This window comes from Ambystoma mexicanum, chromosome 9, assembly GCF_040938575.1.
Source record: "Ambystoma mexicanum isolate Mex_15411 chromosome 9, UKY_AmexF1_1, whole genome shotgun sequence".
Lineage (NCBI taxonomy): Eukaryota > Metazoa > Chordata > Amphibia > Caudata > Ambystomatidae > Ambystoma > Ambystoma mexicanum.
The window spans coordinates 1,453,982-1,476,606 of record NC_090931.1 but is presented as its reverse complement, the minus strand read 5'-3'; the positions used below and the strand labels follow the sequence as shown (position 1 = coordinate 1,476,606).

Here is a 22,625-nt window from a genome sequence, read left to right as displayed (position 1 = left end):
TCTGCTTTTTACCTTCCTGCACCGCCAGAGGTGAAGTCTGCACATGTCCGTACTTCTGGTGGATCGTAGGCCTCCAGAGATGCTGGGTTTCTCTGTGACGTCAAGTCTTCACATGTCCGTACTTCTGGTGGATCATAGGCCTCCAGAGATGCTGGGTTTCTCTGTGAGGTCAAGTCTTCACATGTCCGTACTTCTGGTGGATCATAGGCCTCCAGAGATGCTGGGTTTCTCTGTGAGGTCAAATATTCACATGTCCGTACTTCTGGTGGATCGTAGGCCTCCAGAGGTGCTGGGTTTCTTAGTGAGGTCAAGTCTTCACATGTCCGTACTTCTGGTGGATCGTAGGCCTCCAGAGGTGCTGGGTTTCTTGGTGAGGTCAAGTCTTCATATGTCTGTACTTCTGGTGGATCGTAGGCACCCAGAGGTGCTGGGTTTCTCGGTTAGGTCAAGTCTTCACATGTCTGTACTTCTGGTGGATCGTAGGCACCCAGAGGTGCTGGGTTTCCGAGTGAGGTGAAGTCTTCAGATATCTGTACTTCTGGTGGATCGTAGGCAACCAGAGATGCTGGGTTTCTCTGTGAGGTCAAGTCTTCACATGTCCGTACTTCTGGTGGATCGTAGGCACCCAGAGGTGCTGGGTTTCCCAGTGAGGTGAAGTCTTCAGAGGTCCGTACTTCTGGTGGATCGTAGGCCTCCAGAGATGCTGGGTTTCTCTGTGAGGTCAAGTATTCACATGTCCGTTCTTCTGGTGGATCGCAAGCCTCCAGATGTGCTGGGTTTCTCTGTGAGGTCAAGTCTTCACATGTCCATACTTCTGGTGGATCGCAGGCCTCCAGAGATGCTGGGTTTCTCTGTGAGGTCAAGTCTTCACATGTGTGTACTTCTGGTGGATCACAGGCCTCCAGAGGTGCTGGGTTTCTCTGTGAGGTCAAGTCTTCACATGTCCGTACTTCTGGTGGATAGTAGGCACCCAGAGATGCTGGGTTTCTCTGTGAGGTCAAATATTCACATGTCCGTACTTCTGGTGGATCGCAGGCCTCCAGAGGTGCTGGGTTCCTCTTTGAGATCAAGTCTTCACATGTCCATACTTCTGGTGGATCACAGGCCTCCAGAGGTGCTGGGTTTCTCTGTGAGGTCAAGTATTCACATGTCTGTAATTCTGGTGGAACGTAGGCACCCAGAGATGATGGGTTTCTCTGTGAGTTCAAGTCTTCACATGTCCATACTTCTGGTGGATTATAGGCCTCCAGAGATGCTGGGTTTCTCAGTGAGGTCAAGTCTTCACATGTCCATACTTCTGGTGGATTGTAGGCCTCCAGAGATGCTGGGTTTCTCTGTGAGGTCAAGTCTTCACATGTCCGTACTTCTGGTGGATCGTAGGCCTCCAGAGATGCTGGGTTTCCCAGTGAGGTGAAGTCTTCAGATGTCCGTACTTCTGGTGGATCGTAGGCACCCAGAGGTGCTGGGTTTCCCAGTGAGGTGAAGTCTTCAGATGTCCGTACTTCTGGTGGATCGTAGGCCTCCAGAGGTGCTGGGTTTCTCTGTGAGGTCAAGTCTTCACATGTCCGTACTTCTGGTGGATCGTAGGCCTCCAGAGATGCTGGGTTTCTCTGTGAGGTCAAGTCTTCACATGTCCGTACTTCTGGTGGATCGTAGGCCTCCAGAGGTGCTGGGTTTCTCTGTGAGGTCAAGTCTTCACATGTCCGTACTTCTGGTGGATCGTAGGCCTCCAGAGATGCTGGGTTTCTCTGTGAGGTCAAGTCTTCACATGTCCGTACTTCTGGTGGATCGTAGGCCTCGAGAGGTGCTGGGTTTCTCGGTGAGCTCAAGTCTTCACATGTCCGTACTTCTGGTGGATGGTAGGCACCCAGATGTGCTGGGTTTCCCAGTGAGGTGAAGTCTTCAGATATCCGTACTTCTGGTGGATCGTAGGCACCCAGAGATGCTGGGTTTCTCTGTGAGGTCAAGTCTTCACATGTCCGTACTTCTGGTGGATCGTAGGCCTCCAGAGGTGCTGGGTTTCTATGTGAGGTCAAGTCTTCACATGTCCGTACTTCTGGTGGATTGTAGGCCTCCAGAGGTGCTGGGTTTTTCTCTGTGAGGTCAAGTCTTCAAATGTCCGTACTTCTGGTGGATCGTAGGCACCCAGAGGTGCTGGGTTTCCCAGTGAGGTGAAGTCTTCAGATATCCGTACTTCTGGTGGATCCTAGGCACCCAGAGATGCTGGGTTTCTCTGAGAGGTCAAGTCTTCACATGTCCGTACTTCTGGTGGATCGTAGGCACCCAGAGGTGCTGGGTTTCTCAGTGAGGTGAAGTCTTCAGAGGTCCGTACTTCTGGTGGATCGTAGGCACCCAGAGATGCTGGGTTTCTCTGTGAGGACAAGTCTTCACATGTCTGTACTTCTGGTGGATCGTAGGCCTCCAGAGATGCTGGGTTTCTCTGTGAGGTCAAGTCTTCACATGTCCGTACTTCTGGTGGATCGTAGGCACCCAGAGGTGCTGGGTTTCCCAGTGAGGTGAAGTCTTCAGATGTCCGTACCTCTGGTGGATCGTAGGCCTCCAGAGATGGCGAGTTTCTCACTCAGGTAGCTTGGGCAATTTTTTGCACTGTATTTCATGTTCCAGGAAACTGGGCGAGGACTTAAACATATTATTGAAATGCCCCACTCGCATAAAGTGTAACTGGTCCGAGGAAGAATTGGAATTTAGAACATGAAAGCTGAAAGCAGTTGCCTTTGATTTAATTGGGGACCCTCTCCCTACACCCTTTCAAATGGATCTTGTTGAGTCTGAATCAGGAGACCTGACGCCACCTTTTTGATATTGAGTAAGGCTTAGACTTGGATACTGTAGAGCCATTCTCGGCGAGGTTGGAATCATGAAAACCTTGGCAGGGGTCTGCAGATGTTTTGGACTGCAACTCCCATTAGCCCTTCTCAGCATAGTCAATGGTGAGGGATCATGGGAGTTGCAGTCCAAGACATCTGGAGAGACAAAGTTTGCAGACCTCGGTCTAAAGAAAACAATTGCCATGAATATGTTTTCAGCACAGGCAGTTTGCAGAGGATGTAATGTGTTCTCTTTCCCAGTGACGTCACAGAGGAAGCATTTACATGGGGGTAGGCAAAGTGAGCCATGTACCCGTCTTATTGCCTGCAATTTCCACTTTCTAAAGTGCATGATTTTTATAAGTCAATCAACATCCATGTTTGCGTTCAAACAAAAAATGTCTAATCTCTTGAAGACATCAGGCAATTTGCAAAGGTGTGTCGCTGGCAGGGAGTCTGTCTCAAAGGTTGGTGCTGCCTTCCAATTACAGGAGGATAAAAAAAACCTTCCTCCCTCCCCCCTCCCAGTTTTCAAACGTAATCTGACCTTTCCGCTTTTAATAGTGGCGCAGGATAGCACAGGTCCAGGGGCAATAGGCAGCTTTATAAAAAGCAGCCCCCAGCATTGCGCGCGCCTCTGGCCCTCACACACCACTTGCGCTGCTGTGGCTAAAGGCAAACATCTCTCCATCCCAGGGCAGTGCAGGGACTGGTCTTCAGAGGGTCTCCGCGCAGTGCTTCACACCGCATTCCAGCCACGTCTGCAGGAGCCCACAGACCATTGGAGAATCCTGTCCACCCCGGAGGCCGCCAGGAAACAGCCATTAACAGAGGCGGGAAGCTGGACGCGAACCCCGGGCCTGCTCGGACCCCCCGCCGAGTGCTGAGGGACATGGGCATCTATATGATAAGGAAAGCAGAAGTGCTCACCAACGCCTGGAAAGGAGTGAAGGGCCGCCTTCAGCGCAGGCGACCCCCCCGCCACTTGGATGACGATGAAATGCACCTACTTCAGCAGAAAAGGTACCTGCAGTCCAGAGCGCATGCAGCGGCCACTGGACGAGCTCCCCTCCTGGCTTTCTGCGTGAATTCTCTCTTTGTGGATTATTACCGCCTTCCTTTCTTCTTGCTTTCCCTTGCTCGGTTTCCGGCTCCATCTCACTTCTTGCCAGAGTACTAACGTCCCTTCCTTCTGGTTTTCCGCGTGTTTTCCGTATGCCTTTGCTGTTGTTTTGTGCCTCTTGGTCTGTTCTGAGTGCACAGGCCTCACTTGCTGGTGTGTTGTGCCTCTTGGTCTCTTCTGAGCGTGCTGGCCTCGCTTGCTGGTGTGTTGTGCCTCTTGGCCTCTTCTGAGCGTGCAGGCCTCGCTTGCTGCTGTGTTGTGCCTCTTGGTTTCTTCTGAGCGTGCTGGCCTCGCTTGCTGGTGTGTTGTGCCTCTTGGTCTCTTCTGAGCGTGCTGGCCTCGCTTGCTAGTGTGTTGTGCCTCTTGGTCTCTTCTGAGCGTGCTGGCCTCGCTTGCTGGTGTGTTGTGCTTCTTGGTCTCTTCTGAGCACGCTGGCCTCGCTTGCTGGTGTGTTGTGCCTCTTGGTCTCTTCTGAGTGTGCTGGCCTCGCTTGCTGGTGTGCTGTGCCTCTTGGTCTCTTCTGAGCATGCTGGCCTCGCTTGCTAGTGTGTTGTGCCTCTTGGTCTCTTCTGAGCGTGCTAGCCTCGCTTGCTGGTGTGTTGTGCTTCTTGGTCTCTTCTGAGCACGCTGGCCTCGCTTGCTGGTGTGTTGTGCCTCTTGGCCTCTTCTGAGCGTGCTGGCCTCGCTTGCTGGTGTGCTGTGCCTCTTGGTCTCTTCTGAGCATGCTGGCCTCGCTTGCTGTTGTGCTGGGCCTCTTGGTCTCTTCTGAGCACGCTGGCCTCGCTTGCTGGTGTGTTGTGCCTCTTGGTCTCTTCTGAGCGTGCTGGCCTCGCTTGCTGGTGTGTTGTGCCTCTTGGCCTCTTCTGAGCGTGCAGGCCTCGCTTGCTGCTGTGTTGTGCCTCTTGGTTTCTTCTGAGCGTGCTGGCCTCGCTTGCTGGTGTGTTGTGCCTCTTGGTCTCTTCTGAGCGTGCTGGCCTCGCTTGCTAGTGTGTTGTGCCTCTTGGTCTCTTCTGAGCGTGCTGGCCTCGCTTGCTGGTGTGTTGTGCTTCTTGGTCTCTTCTGAGCACGCTGGCCTCGCTTGCTGGTGTGTTGTGCCTCTTGGTCTCTTCTGAGTGTGCTGGCCTCGCTTGCTGGTGTGCTGTGCCTCTTGGTCTCTTCTGAGCATGCTGGCCTCGCTTGCTAGTGTGTTGTGCCTCTTGGTCTCTTCTGAGCGTGCTAGCCTCGCTTGCTGGTGTGTTGTGCTTCTTGGTCTCTTCTGAGCACGCTGGCCTCGCTTGCTGGTGTGCTGTGCCTCTTGGTCTCTTCTGAGCATGCTGGCCTCGCTTGCTGTTGTGCTGGGCCTCTTGGTCTCTTCTGAGCACGCTGGCCTCGCTTGCTGGTGTGTTGTGCCTCTTGGTCTCTTCTGAGCGTGAAGGCCTCGCTTGCTGGTGTGTTGCGCCTCTTGGTCTTTTCTGAGCGTGCAGGCCTCGCTTGCTGGTGTGTTGCGCCTCTTGGTCTTTTCTGAGCGTGCAGGCCTCGCTTGCTGGTGTGCTGTGCCTCTTGGTCTCTTCTGAGCGTGCAGGCCTCGCTTGCTGGTGTGCTGTGCCTCTTGGTCTCTTCTGAGCGTGCTGGCCTCGCTTTCTGGTGTGTTGTGCATCTTGGTCTCCTCTGAGCGTGCTGGCCTTGCTTGCTGGTGTGTTATGGTTCTTGGTCTCTTCTGAGCGTGAAGGCTTCGCTTGCTGGTGTTTTGTGCCTCTTGGCCTCTTCTGAGCGCGCTGGCCTCGCTTGCTGGTGTGCTGTGGTTCTTGGTGTCTCCTGAGCGTGAATGCCTCGCTTGCTGGTGTGTTGTGCCTCTTGGCCTCTTCGGAGCGCGCTGGCCTCGCTTGCTGGTGTGCTGTGCCTCTTGGTCTCTTCTGAGCGTGCTGGCCTCGCTTGCTGGTGTGCTGTGCCTCTTGGTCTCTTCTGAGCGTGCTGGCCTCGCTTGCTGGTGTGTTGTGCCTCTTGGCCTCTTCTGAGAGCGCTGGCCTCGCTTGCTGGTGTGTTGTGCCTCTTGCTCTCTTCTGAGCGTGCAGGCCTCGCTTGCTGGTGTGCTGTGCCTCTTGGTCTCTTCTGAGCGTGCTGGCCTCGCTTGCTGGTGTGTTGTGCCCCTTGGCCTCTTCTGATCGCGCTGGCGTCGCTTGCTGGTGTGCTGTGGTTCTTGGTGTCTTCTGAGCGTGAATGCCTCGCTTGCTGGTGTGTTGTGCCTCTTGGCCTCTTCGGAGCGCGCTGGCCTCGCTTGCTGGTGTGCTGTGCCTCTTGGTCTCTTCTGAGTGTGCTGGCCTCGCTTGCTGGTGTGCTGTGCCTCTTGGTCTCTTCTGAGCGTGCTGGCCTTGCTTGCTGGTGTGCTGTGCCTCTTGGTCTCTTCTGAGCGTGCTGGCCTCGCTTGCTGGTGTGTTGTGCCTCTTGGCCTCTTCTGAGAGCGCTGGTCTCGCTTGCTGGTGTGCTGTGGTTCTTGGTCTCTTCTGAGCGTGAAGGCCTCGCTTGCTGGTGTGTTGTGCCTCTTGCTCTCTTCTGAGCGTGCAGGCCTCGCTTGCTGGTGTGCTGTGCCTCTTGGTCTCTTCTGAGCGTGCTGGCCTCGCTTGCTGGTGTGTTGTGCCCCTTGGCCTCTTCTGAGCGCGCTGGCCTCGCTTGCTGGTGTGCTGTGGTTCTTGGTCTCTTCTGAGCGTGAAGGCCTCGCTTGCTGGTGTGTTGTGCCTCTTGGCCTCTTTGGAGCGCGCTGGCCTCGCTTGCTGGTGTGTTGTGGTTCTTGGTCTCTTCTGAGCGCGCTGGCCTCGCTTGCTGGTGTGCTGTGGTTCTTGGTCTCTTCTGAGCGTGCTGGCCTTGCTTGCTGGTGTGCTGTGCCTCTTGGTCTCTTCTGAGCGCGCTGGCCTCGCTTGCTGGTGTGCTGTGGTTCTTGGTGTCTCCTGAGCGTGAATGCCTCGCTTGCTGGTGTGTTGTGCCTCTTGGCCTCTTCTGAGAGCGCTGGTCTCGCTTGCTGGTGTGCTGTGGTTCTTGGTCTCTTCTGAGCGTGAAGGCCTCGCTTGCTGGTGTGTTGTGCCTCTTGGCCTCTTCGGAGCGCGCTGGCCTCGCTTGCTGGTGTGTTGTGCCTCTTGCTCTCTTCTGAGCGTGAAGGCCTCGCCTGCTGGTGTGTTGTGCCTCTTGGCCTCTTCGGAGCGCGCTGGCCTCGCTTGCTGGTGTGTTGTGCCTCTTGCTCTCTTCTGAGCGTGCAGGCCTCGCTTGCTGGTGTGCTGTGCCTCTTGGTCTCTTCTGAGCGTGCTGGCCTCGCTTGCTGGTGTGTTGTGCCCCTTGGCCTCTTCTGAGCGCGCTGGCCTCGCTTGCTGGTGTGCTGTGGTTCTTGGTCTCTTCTGAGCGTGAAGGCCTCGCTTGCTGGTGTGTTGTGCCTCTTGGCCTCTTTGGAGCGCGCTGGCCTCGCTTGCTGGTGTGCTGTGCCTCTTGGCCTCTTTGGAGCGCGCTGGCCTCGCTTGCTGGTGTGTTGTGCCTCTTGCTCTCTTCTGAGCGTGCTGGCCTCGCTTGCTGGTGTGCTGTGCCTCTTGGTCTCTTCTGAGCGTGCTGGCCTCGCTTGCTGGTGTGTTGTGCCCCTTGGCCTCTTCTGAGCGCGCTGGCCTCGCTTGCTGGTGTGCTGTGGTTCTTGGCCTCTTTGGAGCGCGCTGGCCTCGCTTGCTGGTGTGTTGTGGTTCTTGGTCTCTTCTGAGCGTGAAGGCCTCGCTTGCTGGTGTGTTGTGGTTCTTGGTCTCTTCTGAGCGTGCAGGCCTCGCTTGCTGATGTGCTGTGCCTCTTGGTCTCTTCTGAGCGTGCTGGCCTCGCTTGCTGGTGTGCTGTGGTTCTTGTTCTCTTCTGAGCGTGCAGGCCTCGCTTGCTGGTGTGCTATGGTTCTTGTTCTCTTCTGAGCGTGAAGGCCTCGCTTGCTGGTGTGCTGTGGTTCTTGGTCTCTTCTGAGCGCGCTGGCCTCGCGTGCTGGTGTGTTGTGCCTCTTGGCCTCTTTGGAGCGCGCTGGCCTCGCTTGCTGGTGTGCTGTGCCTCTTGGCCTCTTTGGAGCGCGCTGGCCTCGCTTGCTGGTGTGTTGTGCCTCTTGCTCTCTTCTGAGCGTGCTGGCCTCGCTTGCTGGTGTGCTGTGCCTCTTGGTCTCTTCTGAGCGTGCTGGCCTCGCTTGCTGGTGTATTGTGCCCCTTGGCCTCTTCTGAGCGCGCTGGCCTCGCTTGCTGGTGTGCTGTGGTTCTTGGTCTCTTCTGAGCGTGAAGGCCTCGCTTGCTGGTGTGTTGTGCCTCTTGGCCTCTTCGGAGCGCGCTGGCCTCGCTTGCTGGTGTGTTGTGCCTCTTGCTCTCTTCTGAGCGTGCAGGCCTCGCTTGCTGGTGTGCTGTGCCTCTTGCTCTCTTCTGAGCGTGCTGGCCTCGCTTGCTGGTGTGTTGTGCCCCTTGGCCTCTTCTGAGCGCGCTGGCCTCGCTTGCTGGTGTGCTGTGGTTCTTGGTCTCTTCTGAGCGTGAAGGCCTCGCTTGCTGGTGTGCTGTGGTTCTTGGCCTCTTTGGAGCGTGAAGGCCTCGCTTGCTGGTGTGTTGTGCCTCTTGGCCTCTTTGGAGCGCGCTGGCCTCGCTTGCTGGTGTGTTGTGGTTCTTGGTCTGCTGGCCTCGCTGTGGCTTGAGGTCTAAGGAGCCTTCGGTTCTGTTCTCCATCGCTGACCTTCTTTCCTCTTTTTAGGTCGCACCCTAATTGGGCCTGGGATTAGCGTGATGTCCCCCTTTGTCTGTGTTTCTCTGTATTTCTATTTTTGCCACCAGGCCTACTCTTGCACAGTGTGCTCGCTCATTGTTTTATTACATTACATCATTTCTCAAAGACGGCCTACCCCATCCTAACTATATGGCTTCATATTTTAGAAAGTTGGACTTTGATTTTTTGGGTTTTGGAATGTAAACTGCATTATAGTTGAGAAGTTCACAGACATTTACTTGGTTCGGTAACTCGGAAATGCATCAACGACACCAAGGTTGTATATGTTCGTCCTGAAATACATGCACAATCATTGCAGGTTACATTTAGTCCAAAAACGACTGCCATAGTGGCTATTTTGCTAAACTGTTAAGGCTATTTTATTAATATGTTACATGTAAACCCAATATTCTATTTTTATCTTTTCATTTTTACGTTCTGCTTCTGATAATATCCTCTAAAAACAGATTTTGCCAGTAGCAATACTTTCTTTTCATGTTCTCCCTTTCGCAGAAAAGCAAATAGCAAAAGGTTCTTTCCCGCATCTAAGGGTAGCAGCCCGAGTCACTCTTCAAATAGATACTTTCTGGTTCCTATTAGTCCTTTCAGTAGAGAAAGTAGCTCAGGTAATTCAGGACACAGAAAGAAAAATATGAAAATATGAAAGAAATGCTTGTGGTGAAAATAGCATGAGCGGAATTGTAATACTCTCCAGAGAGTGCAGAACAGTTCAGAGTGTGGAAATTGGAGCACTCGGAAATGACAGTCCACCCGACCCTGGAGACAGAGAAAATGGAATTTTAAAGAAACATTCCACAGTTGTAGATCAGGAGAGATATTGCCGAGTCATACATTCTGCAGCTGTAGATCAGGAGAGATATTGCCGAGTCATACATTCTGCAGCTGTAGATCAGGAGAGATATTGCAGAGTCATACATTCCGCAGTTGTAGATCAGGAGAAATATTGCAGAGTCATACATTCCGCAGCTGTAGATCAGGAGAGATATTGCAGAGTCATACATTCCGCAGTTGTAGATCAGGAGAAATATTGCAGAGTCATACATTCCGCAGCTGTAGATCAGGAGAGATATTGCCGAGTCATACATTCTGCAGCTGTAGATCAGGAGAGATATTGCAGAGTCATACATTCCGCAGTTGTAGATCAGGAGAAATATTGCAGAGTCATACATTCCGCAGTTGTAGATCAGGAGAGATGTTGCAGACTCATAGCTGAATCTATTGGGTTTTGCTCTTTTTTTTGTTTGGAGAACATGTTCTTCTCCCGACAGAGCACCATTGAGTGCATATTCCTGCAAGTTATTGAAAATGTGCTGTGATAAAAGAAATCTGATGCGGGCTCAATGTGGAAAAAGACGGGGTGATCTTACAGTGAAATTGAGAAGAATGGCAGCGAAGTGTACATGTCTTCTGCGATGAGTTAAGGAGGGACTTAACTCCGATCACGAAATGAATGTCTTTTTGTAAAATACATGTCTGCCTGTAAGAATGTTCTGGATGTGGCAGTAAGAGGAGCACCCAGTGTGCGGTAGTCACGGGCAACTGACGCTATTACTGATTCGGCCTCTACCACAAGCGCTTTTGCAAACATGGTGTTCACATTCACCAGGAATGCCACATGTGACCCTCTTTCCCTCTTTCCGTTATCTTCATACTTCTGATTGTACTAACCAACGGCTCCCATTTCCTTGCCATTTGACTAGCCAAGTCACTCAGTTCATGCTTCTCAGTACATAATATTTCGGTTTGAGCCCCTGGGCACTACTCAGAACTCACGATTCAACTCATCCTTAAAGGCATTCATTTGCCCTCATACTTTAGCCACGCTACTTTCCCAGTCATCTGATCACCCGCCAGACTTATCCGGAAGCTCGCGTGGGCAGTACGTCCCCGGACTTGATTGGGATGGTAGAGATTCGGGGGTTTACAGCAATGATCATTCAGGCACTCATCCATCAGCAATGGCCGCTTCCACTTTTGCATGTGTAACGATGTTCCTTTTCATCACACGATGTGCTTATTCAGTGGGCAGAGGAAGGGAAGCTTGCTCAGCCATTGCTTGTAATGTGCTTGTTCAGGGGGAAGAGGAAGGGATGCTTGCTCTACCATTGCTTGTGATGTGCTTATTCAGGGTGCAGAGGAAGGGAAGCTTGCTCTGCCATTGCTTGTGATATGTTTGTTCTGGGGGCAGAGGAAGGGAAGCTTGCTCAGCCATTGCTTGTGATATGTTTGTTCGGGGGGAAGAGGAAGGGAAGCTTGCTCTCCCATTGCTTGTGATATGTTTGTTCGGGGGGAAGAGGAAGGGAAGCTTGCTCTGCCATTGCTTGTGATATGTTTGTTCTGGGGGCAGAGGAAGGGAAGCTTGCTCAGCCATTGCTTGTGATATGTTTGTTCGGGGGGAAGAGGAAGGGAAGCTTGCTCTGCCATTGCTTGTGATGTGCTTGGGCTTGGGGCACAGGAAGGGAAGCTTGCTTTCCAATTGCTGGTGATGTACTTATTCAGGGGGCAGAGGAAGGGAAGCTTGCTCTCCCACTGCCTGTGATGTGCTTGTTTAGGGGGCAGAGGAGGGGACGCTTGCCCTACCTTGCTTGTGATGTGCTTGTTCAGGGGGCAGAGGAAGGGAAGCTTGCTCTCCCATTCCTTGTGATGTACTTATTCAGGGGGGTGAGGAAGACAAGCTTGCTCTGCCATTGCTTGTGATGTCCTTATTCAGGGGGCAGAGAAAGGGAAGCTTGCTCTGCCATTGCTTGGTATGTGCTTGTTCAGGGGGAAGAGGAAGGGAAGCTTGCTCTACCATTGCTTGTGATGTACTTATTCCGGGGGAAGAGGAGGGGACACTTGCTCTGCTATTGCTTGTGATGTACTTATTCAGTGGGAAGAGGAGGGGAAGCTTGCTCTGCTATTGCTTGTTATGTACTTATTCAGGGGGAAGAGGAGGGGAAGCTTGCTCTCCCATTGCTTGTGATATGTTTCTTCTGGGGGCAGAGGAAGGGAAGCTTGCTTTCCCATTGTTTATGATGTACTTATTGAGGGGGCAGAGGAAGGGAAGCTTGTTCTGCCATTGCCTGTGTTGTGCTTTTTCAGGGGGCAGAGGAAGGGAAGTTTGCTTTCCAATTGCTGGTGATGTACTTATTCAAGGGTCAGAGGAAGGGAAGCTTGCTCTCCCATTGCTTATGATATGTTGTTCTGGGGGAAGAGGAAGGGAAGCTTGCTCTGCCATTGCCTGTTTTGTGCTTGTTGAGGGGGCAGAGGAGGGGAAGCTTGCTTTTCCATTGCTTGTGATGTAGTTATTCAGGGGGCAGAGGAAGGGAAGCTTGCTCTCCCATTGCATATGATATGTTTGTTCTGGGGAAGAGGGAGGGAAGCTTGCTCTGCCATTGCCTGTGTTGTGCTTTTTCAGGGGACAGGGGAAGGGACGCTTGCTCAACCATTGCTTGTGATGTGCTTATTCAGGGGGCAGAGGAAGGGAAGCTTGCTCTGCCATTGCTTGCGATGTGCTTATTCAGGGGAAGAGGAAGGGAAACTTGCTCTGCCTTTGCTTGTACTGTGCTTGTTCAGGGGCAAGAGTAAGGGAAGCTTGCTCTCCCATTGCTTGTGATATGTTTGTTCTGGGGGAAGAGGAAGGGAAGCTTGCCCAGCCATTGCTTGTGATGCGCTTATTCAGGGGTTAGAGGAGGGGAACCTTGCTCTCCAATTGCTTATAATATGTTTGTTCTGGGAGAAGAGGGAGAGAAGCTTGTTCTGCCACTGCCTGTTTTGTGCTTTTTCAGGGGGCAGAGGAAGTGAAGCTTGCTCAACCATTGCTTGTGATGTGCCCATTATTTGGGCAGAGGAAGGGAAGCTTGCTCTGCCATTGCTTGTGATGTGCTTGTTCTTGGGGCAGAGGAGGGGATGCATGCTCTGCCATTGCTTGTGAAGTGCTTATTCAGGAGGCAGAGGAAGGGAAGCTTGCTCTGCCATTGCTTGCGATGTGCTTGTTCAGGGGAAGAGGAAGGGATGCTTGCTCTCCCATTGCTTGTGATATGTTTGTTCTGGGGGCAGAGGAAGGGAAGCTTGCTCAGCCATTGCTTGTGATGCACTTATTCAGTGGGCAGAGGAAGGGAAGCTTGCGTTTCCATTGCTTGTGATGTACTTATTCAGGGGGCAGAGGAAGGGAAGCTTGCTCTCCCATTGTTTATGATATGTTCTGGGGAAAGAGGGAGGGAAGCTTGCTCTTCCATTGCCTGTGTTGTGCTTTTTCAGGGGGCAGAGGAAGGGAAGCTTGCTGAACGATTGCTTGTGATGTGCTTATTCAGGGGGCAGAGGAAGGGAAGCTTGCTCTGCCATTGCTTGTGATGTGCTTGTTATTGGGGCAGAGGAAGGGACGCTTGCTCTCGTACTGCCTGGGATGTGCTGGTTCAGGGGGTAGAGGAGGGGTAGCTTGCTATGCCATTGCTTGCGATGTGTTTATTCAGGGGGATGAGGAAGGGAAGCTTGCTCTACCATTACTTGTGATTTGCATATTCAGGGAGCAGAGGAAGGGAAGCTTGCTCTCCAATTTCTTGTGATGCACTTGTGGTGGGACACAGGAAGGGAAGCTTGCTTTCCCATTGCCTGTGATGTACTTATTCAGGGATCAGAGGAGGGGAATCTTGCTCTCCCATTGCTTATGATATGTTTGTTCTGGGTGAAGAGGGAGAGAAGCTTGCTCTGCCATTGCCTGTTTTGTGCTTTGTCAGGGGGCAGAGGAAGGGAAGCTTGCTCTCCCATTGCTTGCGATGTGCTTATTCAGGGGAAGAGGAAGGGAAGCTTGCTCTCCCATTGCTTATGATATGTTTGTTCTGGGTGAAGAGGGAGGGAAGCTTGCTCTGACATTGCATGTGTTGTGCTTTTTCAGGGGGCAGAGGAAGGGATGCTTGCTCTCCCACTGCTTATAATATGTCTGTTCTGGGAGAAGAGGGAGAGAAGCTTGCTCTGCCATTGCCTGTTTTGTGCTTTGTCAGGGGGCAGAGGAAGGGAAGCTTGCTCTGCCATTGCTTGCGATGTGCTTATTCAGGGGAAGAGGAAGGGAAGCTTGCTCTCCCATTGCTTGTGATATGTTTGTTCTGGGGTCAAAGGAGGGGATGCTTGCTCTCCCATTCCTTCAGATGTGCTTATTCAGGGGGCAGAGGAAGGGAAGCTTGCTCTGCCATTCCTTGTGAGGAAGGGAAGCTTGCTCTGCCATTGCTTGTGATGTCCTTATTTAGGGGGCATAGGAAGGGAAGCTTGCTCTGCCATTGCTTGTGATTTGCATATTCAGGGGGGTGAGGAAGAGAGGCTTGCTCTACCATTGCTTGTGATGTGCTTATTCAGGGGGCAGAGGAGGGGAAGCTTGCTCTCCCACTGCTTATAATATGTCTGTTCTGGGAGAAGAGGGAGAGAAGCTTGCTCTGCCATTGCCTGTTTTGTGCTTTGTCAGGGGGCAGACGAAGGGAAGTTTGCTCAACCATTGCTTGTGATGTGCTTATTATTGGGGAAGAGGAGGGGAAGCTTGCTTTCCTATTGCTTGTGATGTACTTATTCAGGGGGCAGAGGAAGGGAAGCTTGCTCTGCCATTGCCTTTGATGTGCTCATTCAAGGGCAGAGAAAGGGAAGTTTGCTTTCACATTGTTAGTGATGTACTTATTTAGGGGGAACAGCAGGGGAAGCTTGCTCTCCCATTGCTTGTGATGTACATTTTCAGGGGGAAGAGGAGGGGAAGCTTCCTCTCCCATTGTTTGTGATGTACTTATTCAGGGGGAACAGGAGGGGAAGCTTGCTCTCCCATTGCTTTGATGTACTTATTCAGGGGGAAGAGGAGGCGAAGCTTGCTCTGCCATTGCCTGTGATGTGCTAATTCAAGGGCAGAGGAAGGGAAGTTTGCTTTCACTTTGTTAGTGATGTACTTATTCAGGGGAACAGGAGGGAAAGCTTTCTCTCCCATTGCTTGTGATGTACTTATTCAGGGGGGAGAGGAGGGGAAGCTTGCTCTCCCATTGCTTGTGATGTACTTATTCAGGGGGCAGAGGAAGGGAAGCTTGCTCTCCCATTGCTTGTGATATGTTTGTTCTGGGGTCAAAGGAGGGGATGCTTGCTCTGCCATTCCTTGTGATGTGCTTATTCTCGGTGATGAGGAAGGGAAGCTTGCTCTGCCATTGCTTGTGGTGTACTTATTTAGGGGGCATAGGAAGGGAAGCTTGCTCTGCCTTTGCTTGGTGCGTGCTTGTTCAGGGGAAGAGGAAGGGAAGCTTGCTCTGCCATTGCTTGTGATGTGCCTATTCAGGGGAAGAGGAGGGGAAGCTTGCTCTCCCATTGCTTGTGATGTGATTGTTCTTGGGGAAGAGGAAGGGAAACCTGCTCTGCCATTGCTTGTGATATGTTTGTTCTGGGGTCAAAGGAGGGGATGCTTGCTCTGCCATTCCTTCAGATGTGCCTATTCAGGGGGCAGAGGAAGGGAAGCTTGCTCTGCCATTGCTTGTGATGTGCTTATTCAGGGGAAGAGGAGGGGAAGCTTGCTCTACCATTACTTGTGATGTGCTTATTCAGGGGGCTTAGGAAGGGAAGCTTGCTCTCCCATTGTTTGTGATGTGATTTTTCTTGGGGCAGAGGAAGGGAAGCTTGCTCTTCCATTGCTTGTGATGTGCTTATTCAGGGGAAGAGGAGGGGAAGCTTGCTCTACCATTGCTTGTGATGTGCTTATTCAGGGGAAGAGGAAGGGAAACTTGCTCTGCCATTGCTTGTAATGTGCTTGTTCAGAGGGAAGAGTAAGGGAAGCTTGCTCTGCCATTGCTTGTGATATGTTTGTTCTGGGGGCAGAGGAAGGGAAGCTTGCTCAGCCATTGCTTGTGATGCGCTTATTCAGTGGGCAGAGGAAGGGAAGCTTGCTCTTCCATTGCTTGTGATGTGCTTATTCAGGGGAAGAGGAGGGGAAGCTTGCTCTACCATTGCTTGTGATGTGCTTATTCAGGGGAAGAGGAAGGGAAGCTTGCTCAGCCATTGCTTGCGATGCGCTTAGTCAGTGGACAGAGGAAGGGAAGCTTGCGTTCCCATTTTTTGTGATGTACGTATTCAGGGGCAGAGGAAGGGAAGCTTGCTCTGCGATTGCTTGTGATGTGATTATTCAGGGGGAAGAGGAAGGGAAGCTTGTTCTGCCATTGCTTGTGATGTGCTTATACAGGGGGCAGAGGAAGGGATGCTGGCTCTGCCATTGCTTGTGAGGTGCTTATTTAGGGGTCAGGGGAAGGGAAGCTTGCTATGCCATTGCCTGTAATGTGCTTGTTCTTGGGGCAGAGGAAGGGAAGCTTGCTCTCCCATTGCCTGTGATGTGCTTGTACTTGGGCAGAGGAAGGGAATCTTGCTCCCCAAGTGCTTGTGATGTGCTTGCTCGGGAAACAGAGGAGGCGTAGCTTGCTCAGCCATTGCTTGTGATGTGCTTGTTCAGGGTGAAGAGGAAGGGAAGCTTGCTCTACCACTGCTTGTGATATGTTTCTTCTGGGGGCAGAGGAAGGGAAGCTTGCTTTCCCATTGTTTATGATGTACTTATTGAGGGGGCAGAGGAAGGGAAGCTTGTTCTGCCATTGCCTGTGTTGTGCTTTTTCAGGGGGCAGAGGAAGGGAAGTTTGCTTTCCAATTGCTGGTGATGTACTTATTCAAGGGTCAGAGGAAGGGAAGCTTGCTCTCCCATTGCTTATGATATGTTGTTCTGGGGGAAGAGGAAGGGAAGCTTGCTCTGCCATTGCCTGTTTTGTGCTTGTTGAGGGGGCAGAGGAGGGGAAGCTTGCTTTTCCATTGCTTGTGATGTAGTTATTCAGGGGGCAGAGGAAGGGAAGCTTGCTCTCCCATTGCATATGATATGTTTGTTCTGGGGAAGAGGGAGGGAAGCTTGCTCTGCCATTGCCTGTGTTGTGCTTTTTCAGGGGACAGGGGAAGGGACGCTTGCTCAACCATTGCTTGTGATGTGCTTATTCAGGGGGCAGAGGAAGGGAAGCTTGCTCTGCCATTGCTTGCGATGTGCTTATTCAGGGGAAGAGGAAGGGAAACTTGCTCTGCCTTTGCTTGTACTGTGCTTGTTCAGGGGCAAGAGTAAGGGAAGCTTGCTCTCCCATTGCTTGTGATATGTTTGTTCTGGGGGAAGAGGAAGGGAAGCTTGCCCAGCCATTGCTTGTGATGCGCTTATTCAGGGGTTAGAGGAGGGGAACCTTGCTCTCCAATTGCTTATAATATGTTTGTTCTGGGAGAAGAGGGAGAGAAGCTTGTTCTGCCACTGCCTGTTTTGTGCTTTTTCAGGGGGCAGAGGAAGTGAAGCTTGCTCAACCATTGCTTGTGATGTGCCCATTATTTGGGCAGAGGAAGGGAAGCTTGCTCTGCCATTGCTTGTGATGTGCTTGTTCTTGGGGCAGAGGAGGGGATGCATGCTCTGCCATTGCTTGTGAAGTGCTTATTCAGGAGGCAGAGGAAGGGAAGCTTGCTCTGCCATTGCTTGCGATGTGCTTGTTCAGGGGAAGAGGAAGGGATGCTTGCTCTCCCATTGCTTGTGATATGTTTGTTCTGGGGGCAGAGGAAGGGAAGCTTGCTCAGCCATTGCTTGTGATGCACTTATTCAGTGGGCAGAGGAAGGGAAGCTTGCGTTTCCATTGCTTGTGATGTACTTATTCAGGGGGCAGAGGAAGGGAAGCTTGCTCTCCCATTGTTTATGATATGTTCTGGGGAAAGAGGGAGGGAAGCTTGCTCTTCCATTGCCTGTGTTGTGCTTTTTCAGGGGGCAGAGGAAGGGAAGCTTGCTGAACGATTGCTTGTGATGTGCTTATTCAGGGGGCAGAGGAAGGGAAGCTTGCTCTGCCATTGCTTGTGATGTGCTTGTTATTGGGGCAGAGGAAGGGACGCTTGCTCTCGTACTGCCTGGGATGTGCTGGTTCAGGGGGTAGAGGAGGGGTAGCTTGCTATGCCATTGCTTGCGATGTGTTTATTCAGGGGGATGAGGAAGGGAAGCTTGCTCTACCATTACTTGTGATTTGCATATTCAGGGAGCAGAGGAAGGGAAGCTTGCTCTCCAATTTCTTGTGATGCACTTGTGGTGGGACACAGGAAGGGAAGCTTGCTCAGCCATTGCTTGTGATGCGCTTATTCAGTGGGCAGAGGAAAGGAAGCTTGCTTTCCCATTGCCTGTGATGTACTTATTCAGGGATCAGAGGAGGGGAATCTTGCTCTCCCATTGCTTATGATATGTTTGTTCTGGGTGAAGAGGGAGAGAAGCTTGCTCTGCCATTGCCTGTTTTGTGCTTTGTCAGGGGGCAGAGGAAGGGAAGCTTGCTCTCCCATTGCTTGCGATGTGCTTATTCAGGGGAAGAGGAAGGGAAGCTTGCTCTCCCATTGCTTATGATATGTTTGTTCTGGGTGAAGAGGGAGGGAAGCTTGCTCTGACATTGCATGTGTTGTGCTTTTTCAGGGGGCAGAGGAAGGGATGCTTGCTCTCCCACTGCTTATAATATGTCTGTTCTGGGAGAAGAGGGAGAGAAGCTTGCTCTGCCATTGCCTGTTTTGTGCTTTGTCAGGGGGCAGAGGAAGGGAAGCTTGCTCTGCCATTGCTTGCGATGTGCTTATTCAGGGGAAGAGGAAGGGAAGCTTGCTCTCCCATTGCTTGTGATATGTTTGTTCTGGGGTCAAAGGAGGGGATGCTTGCTCTCCCATTCCTTCAGATGTGCTTATTCAGGGGGCAGAGGAAGGGAAGCTTGCTCTGCCATTCCTTGTGAGGAAGGGAAGCTTGCTCTGCCATTGCTTGTGATGTCCTTATTTAGGGGGCATAGGAAGGGAAGCTTGCTCTGCCATTGCTTGTGATTTGCATATTCAGGGGGGTGAGGAAGAGAGGCTTGCTCTACCATTGCTTGTGATGTGCTTATTCAGGGGGCAGAGGAGGGGAAGCTTGCTCTCCCACTGCTTATAATAGGTCTGTTCTGGGAGAAGAGGGAGAGAAGCTTGCTCTGCCATTGCCTGTTTTGTGCTTTGTCAGGGGGCAGACGAAGGGAAGTTTGCTCAACCATTGCTTGTGATGTGCTTATTATTGGGGAAGAGGAGGGGAAGCTTGCTTTCCTATTGCTTGTGATGTACTTATTCAGGGGGCAGAGGAAGGGAAGCTTGCTCTGCCATTGCCTTTGATGTGCTCATTCAAGGGCAGAGAAAGGGAAGTTTGCTTTCACATTGTTAGTGATGTACTTATTTAGGGGGAACAGCAGGGGAAGCTTGCTCTCCCATTGCTTGTGATGTACATTTTCAGGGGGAAGAGGAGGGGAAGCTTCCTCTCCCATTGTTTGTGATGTACTTATTCAGGGGGAACAGGAGGGGAAGCTTGCTCTCCCATTGCTTTGATGTACTTATTCAGGGGGAAGAGGAGGCGAAGCTTGCTCTGCCATTGCCTGTGATGTGCTAATTCAAGGGCAGAGGAAGGGAAGTTTGCTTTCACTTTGTTAGTGATGTACTTATTCAGGGGAACAGGAGGGAAAGCTTTCTCTCCCATTGCTTGTGATGTACTTATTCAGGGGGGAGAGGAGGGGAAGCTTGCTCTCCCATTGCTTGTGATGTACTTATTCAGGGGGCAGAGGAAGGGAAGCTTGCTCTCCCATTGCTTGTGATATGTTTGTTCTGGGGTCAAAGGAGGGGATGCTTGCTCTGCCATTCCTTGTGATGTGCTTATTCTCGGTGATGAGGAAGGGAAGCTTGCTCTGCCATTGCTTGTGGTGTACTTATTTAGGGGGCATAGGAAGGGAAGCTTGCTCTGCCTTTGCTTGGTGCGTGCTTGTTCAGGGGAAGAGGAAGGGAAGCTTGCTCTGCCATTGCTTGTGATGTGCCTATTCAGGGGAAGAGGAGGGGAAGCTTGCTCTCCCATTGCTTGTGATGTGATTGTTCTTGGGGAAGAGGAAGGGAAACCTGCTCTGCCATTGCTTGTGATATGTTTGTTCTGGGGTCAAAGGAGGGGATGCTTGCTCTGCCATTCCTTCAGATGTGCCTATTCAGGGGGCAGAGGAAGGGAAGCTTGCTCTGCCATTGCTTGTGATGTGCTTATTCAGGGGAAGAGGAGGGGAAGCTTGCTCTACCATTACTTGTGATGTGCTTATTCAGGGGGCTTAGGAAGGGAAGCTTGCTCTCCCATTGTTTGTGATGTGATTTTTCTTGGGGCAGAGGAAGGGAAGCTTGCTCTTCCATTGCTTGTGATGTGCTTATTCAGGGGAAGAGGAGGGGAAGCTTGCTCTACCATTGCTTGTGATGTGCTTATTCAGGGGAAGAGGAAGGGAAACTTGCTCTGCCATTGCTTGTAATGTGCTTGTTCAGAGGGAAGAGTAAGGGAAGCTTGCTCTGCCATTGCTTGTGATATGTTTGTTCTGGGGGCAGAGGAAGGGAAGCTTGCTCAGCCATTGCTTGTGATGCGCTTATTCAGTGGGCAGAGGAAGGGAAGCTTGCTCTTCCATTGCTTGTGATGTGCTTATTCAGGGGAAGAGGAGGGGAAGCTTGCTCTACCATTGCTTGTGATGTGCTTATTCAGGGGAAGAGGAAGGGAAGCTTGCTCAGCCATTGCTTGCGATGCGCTTAGTCAGTGGACAGAGGAAGGGAAGCTTGCGTTCCCATTTTTTGTGATGTACGTATTCAGGGGCAGAGGAAGGGAAGCTTGCTCTGCGATTGCTTGTGATGTGATTATTCAGGGGGAAGAGGAAGGGAAGCTTGTTCTGCCATTGCTTGTGATGTGCTTATACAGGGGGCAGAGGAAGGGATGCTGGCTCTGCCATTGCTTGTGAGGTGCTTATTTAGGGGTCAGGGGAAGGGAAGCTTGCTATGCCATTGCCTGTAATGTGCTTGTTCTTGGGGCAGAGGAAGGGAAGCTTGCTCTCCCATTGCCTGTGATGTGCTTGTACTTGGGCAGAGGAAGGGAATCTTGCTCCCCAAGTGCTTGTGATGTGCTTGCTCGGGAAACAGAGGAGGCGTAGCTTGCTCAGCCATTGCTTGTGATGTGCTTGTTCAGGGTGAAGAGGAAGGGAAGCTTGCTCTACCACTGCTTGTGATGTGCTTATTCAGGGGGAAGAGGAAGGGATGCTTGCTCTCCCATTGCCTGTGATATGTTTGTTCTGGTGGCAGAGGAAGGGAAGCTTGCTCAGCCATTGCTTGTGATGCGCTTATTCAGTGGGAACAGGAGGGGAAGCTTGCTCTCCCATTGCTTTGATGTACTTATTCAGGGGGAAGAGGAGGCGAAGCTTGCTCTGCCATTGCCTGTGATGTGCTAATTCAAGGGCAGAGGAAGGGAAGTTTGCTTTCACTTTGTTAGTGATGTACTTATTCAGGGGAACAGGAGGGAAAGCTTTCTCTCCCATTGCTTGTGATGTACTTATTCAGGGGGGAGAGGAGGGGAAGCTTGCTCTCCCATTGCTTGTGATGTACTTATTCAGGGGGATGAGGAAGGGAAGCTTGCTCTGCCATTGCTTGTGATGTCCTTGTTCAGGGGGCAGAGGATGGGAAGCTTGCTCTTCCATTGCTTGGTACGTGTTTGTTCTGGGGGCAGAAGAAGGGAAGCTTGCTCAGCCATTGCTTGTGATGTGCTTGTTTTTTTGGCAGAGGAAGGGAAGCTTGCTCAGCCATTGATTGTGATGTTCTTTTTCAGGGGGCAGAGGAGGGGAAGCCTGCTCTACCATTGCTTGTGATGTGCTTATTAAGGGGGCAGAGGAAGGGAAGCTTGCTCTCCCATTGCTTGTGATATGTTTGTTCTGGGGGCAGAGGAAGGTAAAGTTGCTCAGCCATTGCTTGTGATGTACTTTTTCAGGGGGCAGAGGAAGGGAAGCTTGCTCTGCCATTGCTTGCGATGTGCATATTCAGGGGAAGAGGAAGGGAAGCTTGCTCTCCCATTGCTTGTGATATGTTTGTTCTGGGGTCAAAGGAGGGGATGCTTGCTCTGCCATTCCTTGTGATGTGCTTATTCTGGGGGATGAGGAAGGGAAGCTTGCTCTGCCATTGCTTGTGATGTCCTTATTTAGGGGGCATAGGAAGGGAAGCTTGCTCTGCCAATGCTTGGTGCGTGCTTGTTCAGGGGTAAGAGGAAGGGAAGCTTTCCCAGGCATTGCTTGTGATGTACTTATTCAGGTGGAGGACGAGGGAACACTTGGTCAGCCATTGGTTTTGATATGCTTATTCAAGGGCAGAGGAAGTGACGCTTGCTCTCCCATTGCTTGTGATGTACTTATGCAGGGGGAATAGGAGGGGAAGCTTGCTCTGCCATTGCTTGTGATATGTTTGTTCTGGGGGCAGAGGAAGGGAAGCATGATCAGCCATTGCTTGTGATGCGCTTGTTCAGTGGGCAGAGGAAGTGAAGTTTCCTTTCCCATTGCCTGTGATGTACTTATTCAGGGGGCAGAGGAAGGGAAGCTTGCTCTCCCATTGCTTTTGATGTGCTTGGGCTTATGGCACAGGAAGGGAAGCTTGCTCTGCCATTGCCTTTGATGTACTTGTTCAGGGGGGAGGGGAGGGGAAGCTTGCTCTCCCATTGCTTGTGATGTACTTATTCAGGGGGATGAGGAAGGGAAGCTTGCTCTGCCATTGCTTGTGATGTCCTTGTTCAGGGGGCAGAGGATGGGAAGCTTGCTCTTCCATTGCTTGGTATGTGTTTGTTCTGGGGGCATAGGAAGGGACGCTTGCTCTGCCATTGCTTGTGATGTGCTTGTTGAGGGGGCAGAGGAGGGGAAGCTTGCTCTACCATTGATTGTGATGTGCTTGTTGAGGGGGCAGAGGAAGGGAAGCTTGCTCTACCATTGCTTGTGATGTGCTTATTCAGGGGACAGAGGAAGGGAAGCTTGCTCTGCCATGGCTTGCGATGTGCTTATTCAGGGTAAGAGGAAGGGAAACTTGCTCTCCCATTGTTTATGATATGTTTGTTCTGGGAGAAGAGGAAGGGAAGCTTGATCTGC

The 22,625-nt window shown here is 51.7% G+C and overlaps 1 protein-coding gene across 1 annotated transcript in view; it reads left to right on the top strand.

Moving 5' to 3' along the window:
• Window positions 1–3,459: 3,459 nt before the first annotated feature.
• The window catches only part of LOC138487597 (transient receptor potential cation channel subfamily V member 6-like), a 629,667-nt gene continuing 610,501 nt past the window's right edge, over window positions 3,460–22,625 (top strand). The window contains exon 1 of the mRNA XM_069614064.1: window positions 3,460–3,851. Within this exon, the coding sequence (XP_069470165.1) occupies window positions 3,721–3,851 (131 nt within the window). The 5' untranslated portion in view covers window positions 3,460–3,720. The remainder of the gene's footprint in view (window positions 3,852–22,625) is intronic.